Genomic DNA, 21,554 nt, shown 5'->3' on the forward strand with positions numbered 1-21,554 from the left:
GTCAGCTGTGTGGCTTCAACTTCCTGCAGTGGCCCAGCCTGTACCCCTATAACAACCAGCAAGCTCAATACTATCCTGGGCCATTGCTGAGCAGCAGATAGATGGCGATCACCAGATGCGGGACAGGGAAGATATAATGGCTCTGCCTATGGGCAGGTCCCAAGGCTGCTGCCTTCTGCTCACTGGCGAGAATGGACTCTCAAGCTGTCTTGGAAACACAGCACTAGCAGCCCTGTCCTGGTTGGGGTTTTGTTTGTTTGGCCGGTTGGTTTGTTGGTTGGGTTTTTTTTGTTATCAACTTGACACGAGCTAGTCATCTAGGAAGAGGACTTTTAAGACAAGTCTGTAGGGCATGTTCTTTTTTTTTTTCTTTCTTTCTTTTTGTTTGTTTGTTTGTCTTGGTTTTTCGAGACAGGGTTTCTCTGTGGCTTTGGTGCTTGTCCTGGAACTCGCTCTGCTCCACCTGCCTCTGCAGACTGAGTAAGGCACAGGCACAGGCACAGGGAGAGAACAAGCCAGTAAACAGCACCTGTCGAGGGCCTCTGCTTCAGTTCCTGCCTCCATTTCTCTCCTATCGTGAGTTCTTGCCCTTCGTGATGGACTAGAAAGCTGTAAGGAGAAAAGTCTCTCCTCCCCAGGCCCTTCTGGCTATGGTATTTACCAGAGCAACAGAAGTGGACTAGGACAGGCCCCAAGAGGAACGGCCAGGCCCAGGAAAGGGAAAGGAAGGGACAGCGCAACTGGAACAGTATCCAGGATGAGCGCAGGGTGAAGCCATTTGGTCTTTGATGTCACAGTGTAGACCGAGACCTGGAAGTGGGAAGGCTGGGAGCTGGGAGAAGCAAGAGGGGCCTGGTCCAGTCAGTGATTCCCACCCATGGCACCAGTGGGACCAGAGGGCAGTGGCAGAGAGGGCAGAACAGATTGTAAAAGACATCAAACTAGGGTCTGGGACAGAGAGGGTTTGGGGTGGAGAGTATTGATCCCTTTGAGATGCCTCTATGACTGGCTGGTAACATGGGAAAATGCTGGAGACAGGGAGACAGGTGGCAGGAGAGCTGCTATCTCCAGAGCTCCTTGGTCACCCTCAGGGATGGCCTGCACTGTAACACTGCAACACAGGACAGGGAGGCAGTTGGACATCCCAACACAGGGACTGGAGAGGCTCCGAGCCCTGGGCAGTCCTAGGGCAGAGCTACAGGGATTGCTCCTGAGCTATACCTTGAAGGCTCTGAGGGTGCAGGACATCCTGGGACTAGGGACTCAAAAAAAGCCCTGGCCTTTCTAGATGGGCTCTGCTTTTCTGCCAGAGTTCGGCAGAGGCAGAAAGTGGGGTGACCTGTGACATCACTGGAACCATTAGCCTAGCCCCTCCAGAAGGAACCTGTGCCCACATCAGTCCTCATTTGGGCCAGCATGGGTTCTGACATGCTGGGGCGAAATAGAATCAGGCAGAGAACCACAGTATGGCAAGAGCTGATCAAGGAAGGGCACTGGGTACTATGGTGGTGAGTCCAGGGACCAAAGGGGAGGAGTTGAGAAAGGAAGGAAGGCTGAGGTGAGCAGGTGAGAACCACCACTGTGTGTCCTAATTCAATTCAATCTAATCAAAACAGGTCTCAGCAGGGTGTGGCATGTGACTGTCCAAGGGGGAATAGAACCAGGACCAGAGCAGCTGCTAAACTGGTGATGGGGTAGGTTCTGGTTTGGACAGCAGTTGTGGGGCCAAACAGCAAGGGCTTTGAGGACAACCTCATATAGATTGCCAGGGACAAAGAGTCTGGCCTCTCAGGCTACTTGCTGAAATAACTGGTGGACAAAAGGCCCTATGTGAACAGCACAAATGAGTCCAGCCCAGCCTGTAGGGGCTACTCTACTGGGGCCAGAATAAGGTCTTATTGTAGCTATGGACACTGAAGCCAAGGTCATGGACCAAAACCACCCAGAGCCAGACACAGAGACACCTGCCCAGGACTGGCAGTGGCTTTGACCCAGTGCTGCCATTCAGTTCACTTGCCTCAGCATGGGGAACCCAGCCCCCCACAAACTCGAGATTGCAGAGTACAGCAACCATCAGGAAACATTTACTAAAAATATGTTAAGAGCAAATATCAACAAGGGAGGCCATTCATGTGCCATGTGTCAGGCCCCTGGTCTGAATGGATCAGTCCACCAACAGCCAGAGCCATGCAGGACACAGCTAGTGCTGACGGGTCCGCAAGGACTTTCTGCTCGACCTGGAGATGCCAGCCTCCCTCTCCTTCTCAGGGTCGAAGACTTCTGTGTATAGAACAGCAGGGAGACACAGTAAGCGGCGTGATCAATGGACTGATCACAAAGAACACAGCTGATATCTACAGCTACTCCCCCTGCAGAGGACCTGTCCTGTCTGTAATTCACTGCTAACCCTTCTCCCCCTTGGCACATGAGCCAGGCAGCAAAGTTCACTGAGGGAGCTGGGAAATGGCTTTCCCATCCCTCTTCCTGGACGGGCTATGAGGCAAGCCTTTTTGGGGACTCTCACAAGCTTTGAGGTTTCCCGTGGATCTGGATCCCTTTAGAACAAGGCTGGCGTGCAGCTTTCACCTGTGCTTCAGCAGGTCACCAGTACTGACCTTCATGTTCAGAGTCCTTCTCAGTCCTCCCTCCAAGGGTGCTCTTGGTGCCCAGCCTTAGAACTGAGGTCCCACAGACAGCCCATCACAAGGCCGCCCCCTCCCATGGGCACTCTGGGGTCATGTACCTGGTATGTCATGGGGCCAGTAGTCATTGCAGTGGGGGCAGCGTGGTTCAGAGGTGGACTGGAAGTACTTGGCCACACAAGGCAAATGCATCCTAATACCACACGTCTCGCAGCTCTGACCCTGAAACAAGAAAGGCCGAAGACCATGAAGCAAGGACATCCCTCAATTTCACAAACCTTCAGAAAGCTGCAAGAAAATGGCGAGCAGGCTGGAGAATTTAAACTTCTAGAACCCAACTTAATGCTGGTAATAACCCCAAGCCCTACTGTAGGGCCTGCACTACAGAAATTTGAACAAGTGGAGACACTGAAAACCTCACTCCCCACCAGGCCCCTGTAGCTCTAAAGTCAGGCTCGCTGTTCAGAGTTCCCCAGGTAGGAGGTATAGGCAAGGCTGAGCAGTAGGCTGAATGACAACATGTATCGCACACTTAAGATCAACACAAGCATGGGGTAAGCCACAGACTCCACCTCCCAGAGTCTGACCATGGAAAGACCAGACACCTGTGGATACACACTCAGAAGCTCAGCATGGAACCTGCTTGCCCACGATAAAATGAAGCAAATATGGGCAACCAGCCTGGCTGAATGGTGGGAAAGCCTGCAGTGAGAAGCAGAACGGTAGGTGGGTACAGAGAGACATTTGTCACAGAGCCACCAAGACTTAAGGAACCCTCTCTACCAAAGTTATCAGCAACACCCAGCAGCACCTTGGGCCAGAGTGGAATGGCTAGGGAGAGAACCAGAGATGCACCAGCAAGGGAGTAGATCATGGCCTGTCCAGAAGGCGACGACTGTTGGGGACACAACAGTGGAGGCCCAGTGGGCATCAGGACCCTGCTCCCAGTGTCTTCAGTACCTGGATGAGGAGGCTGTGGCAGATGTTGCATATCTTCACGGCATCCGGGTAGGTCTCTCGGATGAACTGGTCCATCTCCAAGATGGCCCGGCCATGCAAAGTAAACTCCCCCTCCTTCTGCAGGAACAAAACATACTCACATGCTGGCTCAGTGCTGACTCCCCTGATCCCACAGTCCAGAGTGCAGGAGGACATGGTCTAGTCACTGCAGGATGTCACCGATCCCAGCCAACCAATGTCAGCAGTGTCCCCTTACCCAAACCTCAAGAAATGGTAATCAAGGTAGAGATGGAAAAGACAGCGGAGGTGAGGATCCTGTCACCCCCAGACCTCAGACCTTCCTGTCACCTTTATAGACTGATGACATCATGATCAGACAGCGGAGGTGAGGATCCTGTCACCCCCAGACCTCAGACCACACCTGTGCTTTTACAGATGTGATGACAGCTGCCCCACAAGTGAGTCACAGTCAGTGGCTTCAGCAAAGGAAAACTGAGGCAAGTAAGAGAGGCAGTGTTCCACAGGGTGACCCAAGACAGCCCCAGTCAAGTACCCACTTCTCCTTCCCTTCCCACCACTGCTCCCACGTCACAGCCATTCTCATGTCCTGTCATTTTACAAATGAAGCTGGAAGGAGCCCCCATATCAGTGTGAGTGGCAGAGCCTCCAAAGGAAGCCAGACCTCCTGGTCTCCATGTCTGGGTACAGTTCACACCCCAGGAAGGCCAGGCAACATGAACACGTAGTTATATAACTGTGGAGCAAACACCACCGCCTATCAGGCAGAGGCAAGGCTGCTGGAGGGGCTTCATCACAGCCAACAATGAGCAATGTGAACTCAGTCACATTCACTGCTATCCCTGCTTCTTTGATGGGACGCTGGAAGGGCCAGTGTGGAGTTTTGGTGGTCCTGGGCATGTGAGGTGGGCTTAGGGAAGCTGACAGGCCACATAAGATGGCGCTGCAGCAATGGAGGCTGAGCATACGGCCCCAACAGTCCCCCTGCTATGGTTGTCTTTCATAGGCAAGGGCTGACTTGAGTCTGGGACAGTTACACACCTCGGTTCCCTCCCAACCCACCACACGGTGGGGTGGGCGAGTGCTTGTGGAAGCTGGGCTCCTTTCCAAGGCGGAAGCTCAGAGATCCATGTATTATGATCTATTTGGCCTGGTGACCAAAGGAGCAAGTAGAGGTGGGCTAGGAGCAAGAAGGGGCAGTGGGAAGGGAGTGCAAATTAGGAAGGCCTTTGTACACAGATCACTAGTGTCCTGAGCAGTGGAGACTGAGCCGCCTCAGGTGTGGTGGGAGCATGGCTGACTCTCAGGCTATTCTCAGTCCTGTGGCTATCATCTCCCAAAGATCCCAGATCCACAGTGGCGGCCCACTACTTGGCTAGCTCGCTGACCCACCTTTCCCTGCTCTTGAGGCTGGACCCCACTAGAGGGAGCCAACCTGGCATGTGGGAAGATGTGGCTAGTCAGGTGCCACCTTCCAGTCCAGAACCTCCCAGTGGACCACACAGCTGATAGCACCTCAGAGCCAAGCTAGGGCCCCAGGGAGGAAAAGTGCCCATGCACGATATATGTGGGAAGCCTTCTTAGCAGATGCAGGCTGCATTTCTAAGGCCAAAGATGAGTCTAAATAAAGTCCCTCTGATCAAGGAACCGGCTGCCCAGGAAGGCTCGTCAGGGACCAGCCAGCAACTCAGTCATCAGTCCTTCAGTGAGTCCCCCACAGAACTCACAGCTGTCCTGCCTAGGTTGTCCAATCAGAAAACACAGCCAGAGACAGTGGAGGAGCCAGGAGGTACTCTCCCAACCACAACCCCAACTGCCTGAGCCTACGCCTTCCTTCACCAGATACATGGTGAACAAGAACTCAGAGGTGCCCAATGGCAGAGCTGAGGAGAATGAGGGGCTCAAGGGTGCCAAGGCAGGGGCAGCTGGCACGCTGGTTTCTGCAGCACTCCCTCCACAGTAGCTCACACAATTCTTCAGAACTCTCATCAAGCCCAGGTAACAGTTCAGCTTTCCCTGCAGAAGGCATCTCCATTCTGAAAGGAAGGCAACAGAAGGACGGGGCCTGGATGTCATGGATACCATGGTAGGCCTCAAGACGCTGGAGGTGGGAACCTTCCTCTCAGCAGGAAAGAGCTGGGCAAAGAGAACTGTCCACAGCGAGCAAACTTTTCTACCATCTCTCCGGAGCTTCATCTCCGCTAGCCTGGTCACCCGTTCAGCAAGCATTTACTGAACACTACAGGAAAGAGGCACATTCTGCAACAGGGCAATGAAGTCAGAACCTCTGCTCTCAAAAAGTTCGCCTCAAAGAGAGCACACCAAGAACATTCGGCACTGACAACCCCAGCCCAGAGAGGACAAGAAACTGAAACTGTAAGAGCCATTGATGTCCATTACAGTCACCTTGCAAGGCTTGTTACCTGGGCTTCGTGTCTGCAGGGTGTCAACATAAGCAAACCACCAAGCTGTGGTCAACACACACACACCTTCATAGGACACACAGAATATCCCCAACCTGACTCTCACTCCCCATGGGCACTCCTGCCTCTCTTCCCAGCAGATACCGAGGATTAGAATTCTAGCAAGGTTCCCAGAGAGAAGGTTAAGGGCCACTGAGATCACAAATGGCAGCCTCAGGCTATGGGTCAGACTTCCTAAGGAAGAAGTGGGGGACAAGGTAGCACTGCCAGCAGATGTAAGCCAGGGCTCTTGTGGGAGACAGAGTTGTGATCAACAGGGCCAACCTGAGCCCAGGCCTGGGCTTATGTGAACAGCAGTGCCTTTTATGGGGGAAAATCTGAGGCATTTGCTTCACTCCAGTCAGGAGGCCTCATTGAACAGCCTGCTTCTCTCAAAGACCCACCTCTTTGCACCTGTGGGTCAGTGTCCTAAATGGAAGGATGAAGAGCACTGGACCCCAGCAATGTCACGCTGACAGCGCCATCATGAGGGCTCTAAAGGCTTCCTGTGGCAGATGGCTCTGCAAGGCACTCCACACTCACACTTGCCCTGTCCATGCCAGGGTTTGTTTCTCCCCGGGGACAGGAATGAAAGGGCGGTCCTCTGCACCAGCCATTGGAGCCAGGCAGGGGTCAGGGCCAGGATCCTCCCAGCCTCCTGCCCTTTATCTCAGTTACTTTTTCATTGCTGTGACTGAGGGAACTTATAGAAGAAAGCATCTGATTGGGAGCTTACAGTTCCGAGGGTTAGACACCATGACCTCCATGGCAGACAGGCCAGGCACTGACAGCTTACATCTTGATCCATAAGCAGGAGGCAGAGAGCACACTGGTGATGTAGGAATGTCTTCTATCTATCTGTTGCTTTCATTGGTTAATTAATAAAGAAAACTGCTTGGCCTGATAGGTCAGAACATAGGTAGGCGGGGAAGACAGAACAGAATGCTGGGAGGAAGAAGGCAGTGAGGCAATCGCCATGAAGCTCTGGCCCAAGATGGACGTGGGTTAGAATCTTCCCGGTAAACCACCACCACGTGGTGCTACACAGATTATTAGAAATGGGTTAATCAAGATGTGAGAATTAGCCAAGAAGAGGGTAGATATAACGGGCCAGGCAGTGTTTAAATGAATACAGTTTCTGTGTAATTATTTTGGGTAAAGCCAGCCGGCGGCCGGAAGCAGGGCGGGATGAAACGCAGTCTGCTCACCTCATCAGTGCTCCTCACTACACACTGCGCATGATGGGACTCTTCTGAAACCTCAAAGGGCCCCCACCCAGTGACACACCTCCTCCAAGACCACACCTCTTCATCTTTTCCAAACAGTTCCACTAGCTGGAGACCAAACATTGAAACATATGAGCCAGTGGGGGCCTTTCTCACTCAAACCACCACACGATGCCTTTGTCTGCATCAGGGCTTGGCGGACCCCTTCAGCGACTCCAGCCTCTTCCATTTGTGGCTGCAGCACAAAACAGACCATGTGAGTGTCAGGGAACACAGGCACTCCTCATAGGTCACAGATGACCTTCAGCAGAGAAGGAACCGTCACAGATGGGCCTCGTTCAACTGAGATCAGTTGGATATAAATATGAATGCAGAAGAAAAACTGTTGGGCACCTTCAAGTGACCCAGGTGGAAGGCCATCAGGGTACCTCAATCAGCCACTTGCTCTGCACGAACTTCTGCAACACCTGCTCCGCCTCTTTCTTCCTCATCTTTTTGCCTTTGAGTTGATCAACGAGGTTCAAAATGTTTGTAGAAGAAGCAAAGCCAGTCTCTGAGTCAACGATCAGTTCTAACTGCAAGAGAAAGAGGTGTCTCATTCATCTACATCTATGTGATAGCAAACACAGTACCTAAGCCACTAGCCAGTCCTGGCAGTGATGGGTTAAAACGGCCCAACACATGCACACCACTGACAGCCCTTCAGGAAGATAATTTATAATATACATCAGTAGACATTTCCAGTCCAACTGATGAGATGCCAGAATAGGGCTGTTGCCCTGCCCCATCTCCCTGAAAGAGGAAAATGACTGGGCACCATAAGGCTGCACCTCTCCTCACTCAGAGGCAGAGGAGCAGAGCCAGTGTGGGTTAGGAGAAGTGGCTGCAAGGACTTGGGCAGGCCAGGCATGTTCCCTAAGACTTCTGTCTATGGCAGGGCAGGTATCCTGTGTCTATGTATGCACAGGTATGCCCCAGCCTTATTCTCTACACCTTTGCTGACAGCCCAGGATCATTATGAAACCATAAAACTAGAAAGTTTACCTGTCCTGAAGGGCTCAGCCAAGGTGGGGCCAAAGAGGGCACTCCTTTCTTACCTTCTCAATAACTGCTATATGCTTCCAGGACAGAACCACTGTCTTAGCCATGTGTAACAGATGGGCTGAGCAAACTGCTCCAAAGCTTGGAAGAACAGGACCCTAGCACGTCAACACTGAGTGAGCACCTCATTAAAGTGCAGGTTTGGGTTCAGCATTCCATGCATTCCAACAAGCATGATTTGTTTGGCGGGTGATTTAAGGCCTGTTACTCCCTGTGAGACCCAGGAAGCTGGGGAGCATGACAGTGGCTTCCATGACTGCAGCTCCTCTTCTCCCATTAGAAGCACTGCCAAGGTAGCAGTGAGAACTGCTGTACTCACAGCCTTTCTAAACAGGTCCAGCTCGTTCTCTGCAAAATCCGTGGCCATTTTGGAAACTGAAGTTGTAGCAAGATTCACCTAAAAATAAACCACACAGGAATCAGGCTGTGTCTCCATCACAGAGTTGACCGCCACTGCCTCTTTCTCCTCCCTCTCAGAAGAGTGAGTGGGTCAGGAATGCTACCTGTAGAGGCTCTGCTCCAGTTTCCCTTTGTGCCACTAGAGGGCACTTCCTCACACATACCAGAGCATAGATGGGTCTCCCATCGTCTTCCGTGACTCCTCTCTTTATCTCAATATACAAGGACTCCAAGACACTGTTGATATTGTTGATGAAGTCTTCCAGCTTATCTACAGTAGCATTTCCTGGAAATATGTGGGGAGGGAGAGTGGATTCATCAGAAAGCACACACAGCCTGTTTCAATCGCTCTGGCACTTGACCTCACTGGCAGCCCAGCCAGAAATGTTTGAGCTCTCTTGGGCTAATGCCAATGCTGTGTGGTTTCTTTCTTCCCGGAGTGCTCAAGAGATAAGCTGAGACAGAGAGGATATAATAAGGCAGAAAGGCCCCAGAGATTACTATCTCAGACCACTGAGACTGTGGCCTTCCGTCCTCTGTCCCCAGTCTTCATCCCCAGCCAGTGGCCCTCATTCAAGGAAGCCATCCAAGGCCACAGCTGCAGGCCCTGGGCCAGCCCAGGCCTAAGTACAGAGCCACAGCAGGGTAAGAGAGGCTCACAGACAGACCCATGGCATAAGAGGTCCTGTTCTGAGGCATATTCCTTGCAGCCATTGCCCAAACCTCCTCCCACTGACCCTGCTCGGGCCCTAGCACCGCTAGCACAGGCAGGGCTGGTGTGAGTTCATGCTATGCCACCAGCAGGAGGCCACAGCCGCAGACCTTCTCAAGAGCCCTGAGTCTGAGGAGGGTGCAAATCCAGAACCACTATTGTGACAAACTCAGGTGAACAGACACCAATTAGCTGATGAGGAAGGACAGGAGAGGCTGCAAAGGGAGGGGACACATCTTACACAGAGAAGAGAGATGGCCAGCTCTATGCTGGAATTACGCTTCCACAATGTGATACTTTCAAACCAAGTATTCTGTTTTCATTTATTAAAATTTCAAGCTGGGCAGGGGTAGCACACACCTCTAATCCCAGCACTCAGGAGGCAGAGGCAGATGGATTCTGTGAGCTGGAGGCCAGCCCGGTCTACAAGTGAATTCCAGTACAGTTATATCTGTTACACAGTGAAATCTTGTCTTGAAAAACAACAACAAAGTCAGCTTGGTGTGATGGTGCACACCTTAATTCCCAGCACTCAGGAGGCAGAGGTGGGCAGGTCTCTGAAGCCACCCTGGTCTACATAGTTCCAGGCCAACCAGGGCTGCACTGAGAAATCCTATCTCTAAAAGAACAAAACAAAATTTAAAATTAAAAAAAAAAAAACAGAAAACATGCCACCATTTATGTTTAAAACCATAACAAAACAACAGAATCGCACAAGGGAAGGGCTTAGTTGCTCTCCTACTCTGTGTAGATGACTTAGGCTAGCACTAGGAAGGAGACTCAGAAAGGGGTCATCACAGGGACATAAGCTGTGGCCATTTGGCTTCCTACAGAAAGTAAGTATTTCCAACCTTGTGTAATGAAAATGAAGATAGTTTAAAAACCAAAAGGTCATATTGGTAGCAGAGGACATGCCACATTAAGGAACCAGGCTCACTGAGGTCACCAAAGGGACAGGTTGCGCGGCTAATGACATCACCACTGTAACAGTAACATACACATGTTCGTGTTGGCTTTTTCTTTCTTTTCAATAAATGCAAGTTAAATGAAAACTCAATAGTAGCTAACCGGTGGAAAACAGAGATGCAGATGGAAGGCGGGACTTAGAACTGACAGTCTGTCTCCCACTATGAGAGCCTCCCTGGGCATGAGATGGCTGGCTCCCCACACAGCCCAGGCCCACTGCAGGCTGAGGACGCTTTCTGGCCCCAAGCACCAACTCTGGAAGACGACACTGACTCTGGCAAGGGAGCAGGTGCTTGAGAGCCACTGCATTAGGAACAGCACGCCTGCCCAGGGGGAATCCCTTCACACGCTTAGACATGAGTGACAAGTGTTCCGGCTCTGGCTGATGCTGAAGGAAGAACTGGTCTTGAGCAGGAAGTTTCACTAACTTATATATACCGTGGACTTATGCATTTCACACACTCTATCATCCTTAAGTCTCCTTCAGGTTCCAGCCCCAAGTCACACTTCAGACAATTTAAACAGAGACAGGCGACCGCAAGTCTGTCTACTTGGAAAGATGGGAGATTTACACAGAGGAAAAGTATTCCCAGAAACAGCTCTTGAGCACACAATGTTGTTCTTTTCCAGTAGTTGTTGCTCGGACCTATCTTGCCCACCTGGCAGAATAGTGAGTGCTTTTCCTGCTAAAAGCATAGGGACTTAATGGTGACCAGAACTATTAATGATTGTTACCCTGTGCCCTTGAATTGCTATTAGAAGTACATCTTTGGGGGATAGGCCTAAAGCCTGGTTCTCTATCAGTGTTGTGTCCTTTGTTATGAGAATGGAGCCTAAAGGCTGGTTAATCCTGGTGAACAAACATTTATACCCTAGCATCCTAAATTTCCCTCATCTCCAACAGGCCAGGTTGTAGACCACTTACCTCTGGGGTGTTTTGGAGGCAGAGCTCCTTTAGTTCCACTTGTGTGACTTAAGGTCTCCTCAGCAAATCTACTAGTAAGTCTCTTCCACATCACCACCTCTCACTGGGTAAATAACAATAACCCTTGTAAACAGGATCAGCCCTGTTCACCCAAAGTGACAGAAGGGACAAGTCTCACCTCCCTCTGAAAGGGACAATTCACATTTTCCACCAAAGAAATACCTCAAGGTGTCATTCAGAAAAATGTAGTCTGTGGGCAGATCAAAGGCACTCTAGCAAACTGTACTTTCCAAGTACCCTGGGGGCGAGATGAGACCAACCCTCTTTTCACACAGTCCTCCAGGGGGCCAGCCCTGTGGCTGCCTCCACTGATGACCTTGTATTCAACAGGTCCCCACACCCTGTCTCCAAACTGGCTTTGCTATTTGGTGGCAACAGGGCCAGCAGCACAGACCTGCTTCTCTGAGCTCGTCTTCCCTTTCATCTCTAAAGGCCAATACTTATCTCCGACCCTCTCAACTACTCCAGCTGGCCTACAGAGCTCTCAGCAGTGTAGGTGTGGCCTACACACCCTCTCTTCTCCACAACCTCCTGGCCAGGCCCATCCTCGATGAGACTAGCCAGATCCCAGCTCTGCCCTCCATAGTTCTCAAACAGTACTTCAGCATGGTCCCCGCTTAATACATCTGGCCACCGAGGAGTCACCTGCACCTGATAATGTCTGGCTAACTCAGCCAATCAAGACCACAGCTTCCTCTCTTCTTCAATCTGTCTTTCTCTATCACATGGCTTGGGTGGGACTTCTATTCAGAAAAGCAGATACAGGAAGTCCCTGAGAAGCCAAGAGCTTAAGTCAGCCAGAAGGGGACCCCAAAGCCAATGGATGTGTGCTAGGACAAAGGCCAGCTGGCACTGCTGCCAGCCCAGCAGCCACTAGGACAGGGAAGCCCACTCTGGCGTGTTTTGTGCCTGGTCCCTAGCCTGGCCCCGGATGTCAAGCAGCCCCGTGTCCTCCCAGAAGCCTCCCAGCACATTCCATTTTAATCTAGCCAGTACTGGGGTCTCTCGCATGCTACTAAAACTGAGGATGCTGTCACTCGGTGCCAGGGCTAGACAGGGTGGTGCTTCCCACCCTTGCAGTCTTTGAACACTGAATGGTCACTGGTCTGCCTCTATTGCTCCAAGAAGTCTTGGTCAGGAAGCTACAGTCTGCAAGCCTGCAAAGTCACAGGAGACAGCATGTGGCCCCATGTGACTCTAAGGCAACTATTTCCAGTCATGAGATCCTAGTGTGAAGGATTTAGAGTGTAGATTACCATTACTCACACCAGACCTCTCTTCGGCATCTTCAACCTCCTGAAAAATTGGCACATACTTCAAACACCAAGGGCCACGCAAGCTAATCAGTGTGGAGTGCGGAGCTACAAGGAGAGCAGGCTCTGGGCCTAACCAGGATCTCTCTCCTTACTTGTCATGCAGGCCTGCTTTTCTTCTAGGCTGATTATGTAGCTGTGCTGCACCTTACAGCCTGCTGGGCACCGGACACTGGTGGGGTGCACTTGGCATTACAACCACCCTGCCAGGTGCAATATTAATGTCCTCTTTATACACTGGCTGCCTCAAGAGTAAACAACGTGTTCAGAGTTTCCCTAACTTGGACATGGAGCTGGCCCGCCAGACTCCAGATCCTCAGCTCCGGGCACTAAGCCATACACCCTCAGTATAGAAAACCTGAGGCCTTCCTACGCCAGCCCCCAGCCCCATCATATCACGTGAGTCAAAAAACGGGGCTCTGCCAGAAGAAGGGAGTGGAGCACAAAAACTATAGCACCCCAGATGAAGTAACCAGAGGGGCTCCTGAAGTCAGAGATGATGCGCTGGAAAGTAAGTGGCTGTCACCAGCATGCCAAGTCCAGCCCCCCTCCTTTGGTATAGTCTTTGTCTGGTCCCACACTAGGATGGGTTGCAGAAAGGCAAAGGCAAAGACCCAAGCGGGGTTGGCTGAGCTGCTTCTCTATTAGGGCATGCCTGACAGAGAAGCAATTAGAACCCAGGGCCCAGCTTTACTGGGTGGTGTCGCACTAAACAAGGCAGTCCTCTGACTCGAGAGTTTAGTCCACTGAGACTACTTTTCCCTGGCTTAGATTTATTTTTCCCTTTTTTATAATTGAGTTTAGTCTGCCTTTCCTGATGTACTTCCTGCTAAATCAGACCCTGCTCCTAAGGCTATGGGATACAGTTCACTGCACACCGTACCCTGACAGCAGGCGGCCAGGAAGTCTGCTGCCCTAATCACTGGCCAACAAGTATTTTTGTTTTAAATGAGGCACCAAAGATAGAAAATGCTATTTTGGGTAGAGAAAATAAGAGTAAAAATCAGCCCCTGGGGACTAAACCATTGTGAGGCAACTTGTCCTGTGACAGCAGGAAGGCCCTGCCACAGATCCGAGTGCTGGGCAAAGCTGGGAGTTCAGACTCTTCAGCTGGAGCAGTGGTTCTCAACTTTTCTGACGCTGAGACCCTCTACTACAGTATCTCAACCATAAAACTATCCCGCTGCTACTTCATAACTAATTTTGCTACTGTTATGAATCATAATGTAACTATCTGATAAGGAGGATATCTGATATGTGATCCTGTAAAAAGATCGTTCAATCCTCAAAGGGGTCTTGACCCACAGGTTGAGAACCACTGAACAAAGGAAAAGCTGGCAAGAAGGACACAAAGGGTGCATAGGGGCTCTAGGTTTTCCTCATGCAGCACGCATCGAGTGCAGCAGTGTGCCATGCTGGGAGGGGCGGGGTGAGAGGTGGAGCACCTTTCATGAAGCACAGAATACATCTGACACTTCTCAGCACCAGCACATCAGCTCACCTGCACTGGTCTTTCTTCTGAGCCAACCCTCAGGAACCACCACCTAGGACAATATGCTGTGATGTCATACGGAAGTCATCCTTCTGGTTCAGCATGGATGGAAGCCTCCTGCATTGGTCTCCATCTTCTGTGGCTGCTCTTCCATGCAACAACATTTAAAAGAAAAATCCCTGGGCTCACGACTGCCTAACTTGTCTCCTCCATTATCAGGAGTCGGGTCAAGAAAGAGAAGCCTGGCCTGCATGGCACCTGGCAGACTGACTCCAGGCTGATATAAGGAGATGGACTTTCCTGCCTTATGCGGGTTCTATTCTTATGATAAAATACCATGACCAAATCAACCTGGGGCAGAAAGGGTTTATTTCCGCTTACAGTTCCACACCACAGTCTTATCGCTGAGGGGAGGCAGGGCAGGAGCTCAGGGCAGGACCCTGGAAGCAGAACTGAAGCAGAGGATGTGAAGGAGTGCTGCTGACTGACTCAGTCCTCAGGACTTATTCAGCCTGCTTTCCTATGGCACCGAGGACCACCAGCCCAAGGGTGGCACCCCCGACAATGAGCTCGGCCTGCCCACATCAATCAGTAGAGAAAAAGCACCACAGACTTGTCCATAGGTCAGTCGGTCTGGGCATTTTCTCAATTGATGTCCCCTCTTCCCAAATGACCCCAGCTTGTGTCAAGTTGACATAAAACTAACCAGCACAATAACAAATGGATGTGGGTATTTTTGTTTGGTTTTCAGACAGGGTCTCTTTAGCTGACCTCAATAGACTCATGGTCATCCTGCATGGTCTCTGCATGGGTCAGCCAGTTCAGGTTTCAGACACTATGTTGAGAGGCCCATTTCCAAACATGCTGTAGCCAGTTTACCATAGGAAGACATTCTAGCGAGCAAGTCTGTTCAGCTGCACCAAAATAAGACAGGTGGTGTGCTCACTACAGAGCACCTAACTGTCCAGCCTCTGGCCTGAATGCCCATGAGCACTGCCACCCGTGTACACAGTATACCCATGCAAGCACGTTCCTCTGGCCAGAGCTCTGGTGTGCAGCACTGTTCCACGCTGCCACTTTCCCAGCATGGCTGAGTTCTGAACATCAACACAAATCGCCACAGACTATGCAAACTACTTTCAGCAGAATTTTACTGGTGACCTTGTTAGTATAGATTCCACTGCAACTACTCTTGCAACCTACCCTCTAGAGAAGCAGCAGCTGCAACAGCTCTGTGCTTCCCAGTGCCCTCGAGGAGTATCAGATGGGGGCACTTCAGGGGACAGGAGAGGCCCAGCTGAAGCCAGAGCACCCCACTTTACTGTATCCCTGATGGGCAAGGTTCTTCTCAGGTTTCCACCTAAGGGGCAGGCTATGACAACTGCGCACTCAGCCAGGTTTTTATTAAACAACCAACCAAACAAACACATGGTGTTTTCTTTTTTGCATGTTAACTGACTTAGACCCTTCAGGGCAGTGCACAAACTCCACTGTGGGCTGGAAGCCTCCAATGAGGAGATTTAAAGATCCACATTGGTCCCTGGCCATCAGATGAAGTTGTAGTTTCTGACTGAGGCAGGATGGAGATATCTTCTCCAAAAACTGGACAGACAGGCAGTGGTCAACCATACTCAAAGTTTAACCTTGAGCCGGTAGCCCAGGCAGCCACAGGCCTAGCTCAGGCAGCTTCTCAAGCTCCAACTAGACTTGTGAAGTCAGACCACAGCCCTAACAACCAACACAGGAAACAAAGGCCCCCTACTCAGAGCTAAAAGGGTCATCATGGCCAGGACATATTAACTGAAAAGCTTCCCTGCTTCAACTCAGGCCAAGTGTGCATCCCCTGGATCTGCCTGCTTCCAGCTTCCCCAGGCCAGCAGTCTGCACCAACCTACCCAAGGCCTCCACACTCCACCTCCCAGGGAGGAGCAGTCCCTATATAGAACAGGCTCGAAGCCAGCTGCTCCACAGCCCAGCTGCTCCACAGCCCAGCTGACGTCCTTCAGTACTTTATCCTGCAGGTCTAAGGCGGAGCACAATCCCCTGGGCTAGATGTGGGTACAGGCATGCACTGTCACCAGGACTCTGGGATTCCCCCTCTGCACAGGCCACTCGTTCACCTTCATTTGATACCATTTGATCAGTGACTGCCCTGATCCATGTATTGTCTGAGTGGAGTCAAATACCATGTCCCATCTTCAGGCCGATCTCTTTACTCTTAACCACACCCCCCTCTCTCCTTCCACAGTCCCTCTCCTGATGAACTCCAGTGGCTCACCCAGAGAACTCCACCCCATCTTAGCACTCCTTCCAGGGGAAACATATCCAGACTCAGGTGTGCCTATTAACTGGTCATCACAGCCACGGAAGATAGATGTACAATGAATTCATTAAAAATACAAGATCATTTTATTTGGAGCCAGCTTCTAATTACTCTGGGAAGAGGTGTTTACAGTATGACAGAATGGAACATAGCTAAAATGTCAGCATGATGTGACTCACCAGAACAAGGAAAGCAGTGCAGGTGTGTCAGCAGCTTGCTACAGTCACAGCAGGGTGAGGCAGGGAAAGGTTTGCGAACGCTGGGAAGACTCCCATGCTCGGTGGATACCAAACTCACTGAGCTGTTTTTACAGCAGATGGCAGGCACTTGTGTGTTAGGCTTACTGCGAAGTTTTCAAATCTTCCCATTTTTTAGAGGTATTTATTTATTTAGTGTCTGTGGGTGTTTTGCTTGCCTGGATGCTTATGCACTCCATATGCTAGAGGTCGGAAAAGGGTATTGGATCCCCTGGAACTGGAGTTCCAGATGTTTATAAGCCACGGCGTGGATGCAGGGAACTGAGTACACAGGTCCTCTGCAAGAGTAGCCACCCCAAATGATAGGCAGTGGTGGCACACATCTTTAATTCCAGATTTTGGGAGGCAGAGGCAGGTAGATCTCTGTTTGAAGCTAACATAGTGAATTCCAAGACAGTTTAGAGTATACAGAGAGACCCTGTCTCAAAAAAAAAAAACAAAAAAAACAAAAAAAACAAGGAAAACAGAAAAAGAAAAGAGTAGCCATCCCTGAGCTCTTAACCCCTGAGCCATCTCTTTTTTTTTTTTTTTTTTTTTTTTTTTTTTTGGTTTTTCGAGACAGGGTTTCTCTGAAGCTTTTTTAGAGCCTGTCCTGGAACTAGCTCTTGTAGACCAGGCTGGCCTCGAACTCACAGAGATCCGCCTGCCTCTGCCTCCCGAGTGCTGGGATTAAAGGCGTGCGCCACCACCGCCCGGCTTCTGAGCCATCTCTTTAGCCAAAAATATTTTTGTTTGTTTGAGACAGGGTCTATATAGCCCTGGCTGTCCTGAAACTCGCTTTGTAGACCAGGCTGGCCTCTATCTCAGAGATCTGCCTGCCTCTGCCTCCCAAGTGCTGGGATTAAAGGCATTAGCCCAACCCTTAATTTTTTTATACCTAACATTTTAGATATTTTATCTTCAAAATGATAATTTTTAAACTTGACTAAAAATTAACATAAAACTTAAAGCAAAATCAACACCAAAGTGTCAGTGGCACCAACAGTCCCTAGAGGAAGAATTTAGGGAGAAATGCTAGTGGATGATGAGCCAGTGGGTCAAAGCAGACATTACCTTGTCTCAAAATGTCTCCTGGCTTCAGAGATGCTCAGTTGGCAAAGCACTTGCCATGGAGGCAGTAGAACCAGAGTTCAAGCCCCAGAACCCAGGTAAAGGTGGAAGGACAGACTGCACAGAAGCTGACTTCCACAAGCACACCTTGGCAGGCAACCCCTACACCAATACATACACACACACAACAGTAAAACGTATTTCTTAAAGCATCTTCCCACATAATACATATCAGTCACTTTAGTGAGCAGAAGCCTAGCATAGCATCTCCTCCATGCTCCAGCCCATCTGAGAGGGACACCCAGAACTCCATGCATGCTGGGTAAACACTACCAACTGAGCTCCATAACCTCACTGGTTGACTTTTCAAACACCAAACTCACCCTCCACTCCCAGAGCAAGCCCACTTGATCATCTGTACCATCTTTTTACGCATTGTTGGGTTCCACTTATCAGGGTTTGGGATGCTCAAACCACGGTCTGTGACTTGTTTCCTGAGGTGATAATGATGCAGGATGCAGGCCTCATAAAATAAAGGAGCAGGTACTGCCTTCTCTTCACCACAATTCCCTCAGAGTCAAGGCAGACTTGGAATTACAGGCAGGCAGTCTGGACCTTTTTCAGACTTGACTGTACATAACAAGACATCTTGGGATGAGAACCCAGTCTAATCACGAAATTCACTCACACCTGACGACAAAGACAATTTTATATAATAGCTTAAAGAATGTGCATGCAAGTCTCGGTGAGGAACCTTCTGTCTGTGCCAGGCTGGTACTCAGAAGGTTTCAAATTGTGGAGCATTTGCTTTAGGAATGCTTAATCTGTATTCTTAATTTGATTTTCCCTTTACAGTTGTTTATGTCTGCAAGGGCCAGAGAGTTGGTTTTCTCTTTCCACTACGTAGGTCCTAGGGACTGAACTCAGGTCATCAGGCTTAGTGGAAAGCACCTTTACCCACTGAGCCATTTTGCCAGCCAGCCACCAATCTATATCTCTTACTTAAATTTACGGAGAGGGTTCTTGGGCTTAGAAGTGGCAACTCTTCCAGTCTTCCCAGAAGCTGCCTGGCTCTCTGGCCTTCAAGAGGTCATTTCTCTGGTGACAGGGACTCTCCTGACACTGAGAACCTCTGAGGTGCTCTGGATGTGCCTCCAGCTCAGCTTGGGCAGGCTGCCATGCATGGCTGTGCCCTGCACAGCTGACAGCCGGGTCAGCTGCAGTATTACCCCATTGCTGCCTATCATACAAGAAATGTCACCCAGCCTCTGCCCTGTTTCTGGCACAGAACTCCTAAAAGCCCTGGAATTTCCAGGGTGACAAAGGTGAAGGGGGTACCTTTTGTTCTAATGAGGAAACTCTAGGTAGCTTCAAGGTAGGGGTTGGTCACCAGAAAGATACTGTCAGCATCAAAATCCCCCAAACTCTAGGGAGAGGAAGAGCTAGAAACTGAGTTATAAATAGGTACAGTCTAATCAATTAGACCTATGGAATGAGACCCTCATAAAACCTTTGAGCAGTAGTGGGACCCCAGGAACTTCAGGTTCCAGGAGGGTGGTATACTTAGAAGGCTCAAAAGCACCACATGATCTCACCTTCCAAGCCCCACACTACACATTTCCTCTATCTGCCTATGTCTGAGTTATACAATTGACAGCAGACATGGCCAGTCTACAGCCAACACGCCACATGCATCTCAGAACAGCTATAGATGATGTCATATCACAACATCACTAGGGCAGATAATCCACTAATAATCAACCAGCAAATGTATATAGATAGAGTACTTTCCTGAGTACTGAGTCAGTCTGGCAAATTATCTAACAGGGGGATGGGGTCACAAAAGCCCTTGATTTACAGTCAGAAGTGTAGGTGACCCGAGACTTGCAACTAGCACCTGGAATTGGGACAGTGTGTGGGACTGTCACCCTTTAACTTGTGGAATCTGATGCTAATCTCACAGAGTGTCAAACTTAAGTGAATTGCTGGATACCAGTCACTCTCTGGAGAATGAAGAAAGCAATCTGTGTCTAGTGTGGGGCAGGGGACCCCACAGTATGTCTCTCAAGAGCTCACTGGCCTTCGCTGGCACCTTGTCCATCTCTGGAATGCTTGGGGTAAACCCAATGTGGAAATCCTCCACTTAGGTCCTGACCTCTGTTCTCTAAATGTCCTGTGTACCTAGATTACAAGCGGCGTCTACAGACATGATATGTCTTGTGAGACTCAGGTCACCAGTTCCTAGCACAGAGCTGAGCTGACAGCCTCAGGCTGTACTGCTGGAACAAAGTACATGCACATGGATAGAAACCCTGGATAGAATCCAAGTTCTCTCAAAACACAGACAAGTCTCCAGATTCTTTCTGAGGAGCCAGAAGGCTTTGCACCAGAACTTCAGGACAAATCTACACTCTGCCTGAAAGGAGAATGAGGAATAAAAACTCCCCTACAGGCAGTAAAAGGGGAGGTTAGAACAAGCAGGGCTTTTGGTGCGCATGAATGCGCAATAGCAGGGGAATGCCCTACAGGTCAATTGCTGCTTTGTACCACACTTCTCTTAAAATGCTTTTCTCATTGTACAAGGGACCTTCCTAGGCACTACTTCAAAATGTAAGAAAAATAATACTCGGTCTTGTAAGCATTTTTAATTTCACATCATTTATCTCCATTATCATTTGTTTTAAAATCTCTAGTAACAAAAATTCTTGGAAAGTGGCCCTTTTATTTCTTTAATAGTGGGCAGGAAATGACAGACTGGCTATATCCTGTTTGCTTCAGCACATGCAGGCACAAAAACTGGTGCACATGGCCAGGTGTGGTGGCACACACCTTTAATCCCAACACTCACAGGCAGATCTCTGTGAATTCAAGGTCAACCTTGTCTACAGAATGAGTTCCAGTACCGCAGAGAGACCCTGTCTCAAACAAACAAAAAAGAAAGAAAGAAAGAAAGAAAGAAAGAAAGAAAGAAAGAAAGAAAGAAAGAAAGAAAGAAAACAAAAGAAAAGAAAAAGGAAGAAAGGCTGCACACAGTGTGACAGTTCAAAGCCTCGCCTAGCCAAGGTGCCACTTTCTGGTACTTCACTTAACACGTGCCAGCCACAGTAGAGTGAGTACAGGACAGGACAGCGGCACAAGGACAGGAGTGCACATTCACTTGGTCTTTATCACTGTGGGAGTCTCCTGCTGTGCTTACATCCACGCTTTAGTCCTAGTCCTAATTCCAGATGTGCACTCGGGGACCTCGGAACATATCCCAGCAGATAAGGGAGTACTGCTGTAAATCCATTCCTAGACCACAGTCTACAGAACTTTCCAAAGTTGGGTCACGACTTAGAGGTCGAATAAAGGCAAGAACAGTTTGCCTCCCAGCACTAAGGCATCCTACAGCTCCAGCACAGCACCACAACCCTAGCCTGTCAGCAAGAAACCAAAAGGAAGAGGCAGAAACTGCCCCGTAGCTAAGAGATGGTCTTGTGCTAGGGAGATGTGTCTCAGCTATGCGAGCATGAGGACGGGCCGCAATACCCAGCAGTCAGGTAGAGCAGGCATAGTGTGCGAATCTAATCCCAATGCTCACATGAGGAGATGGGGCAGAGACAGAAGAATCCTGGAAGCTTGGGCAGGAGACCTTGCCTCAAACAAGGT

At 49.9% G+C, this 21,554-nt stretch overlaps 1 protein-coding gene across 4 annotated transcripts in view; it reads right to left on the reverse strand.

Moving 5' to 3' along the window:
• Positions 1-2,062: 2,062 nt before the first annotated feature.
• The window catches only part of Nsmce1 (NSE1 homolog, SMC5-SMC6 complex component), a 30,159-nt gene continuing 10,667 nt past the window's right edge, over positions 2,063-21,554 (reverse strand). For 3 of the 4 annotated variants that reach the window (XM_038342252.1, XM_038342262.1, XM_038342271.1), the window contains exons 3-8: positions 8,973-9,094; positions 8,729-8,806; positions 7,737-7,883; positions 3,603-3,719; positions 2,744-2,864; positions 2,063-2,280 (exon numbers count right to left, since the gene is read on the reverse strand). In XM_038342252.1, the coding sequence (XP_038198180.1) occupies positions 2,201-2,280; positions 2,744-2,864; positions 3,603-3,719; positions 7,737-7,883; positions 8,729-8,806; positions 8,973-9,094 (665 nt within the window). In that variant the 3' untranslated portion in view covers positions 2,063-2,200. The remainder of the gene's footprint in view (positions 2,281-2,743; positions 2,865-3,602; positions 3,720-7,736; positions 7,884-8,728; positions 8,807-8,972; positions 9,095-21,554) is intronic. The other variant, XM_038342280.1, reaches the window with a different exon arrangement.

Source organism: Arvicola amphibius, chromosome 1, assembly GCF_903992535.2.
Source record: "Arvicola amphibius chromosome 1, mArvAmp1.2, whole genome shotgun sequence".
Classification (NCBI taxonomy): Eukaryota; Metazoa; Chordata; class Mammalia; order Rodentia; family Cricetidae; genus Arvicola; species Arvicola amphibius.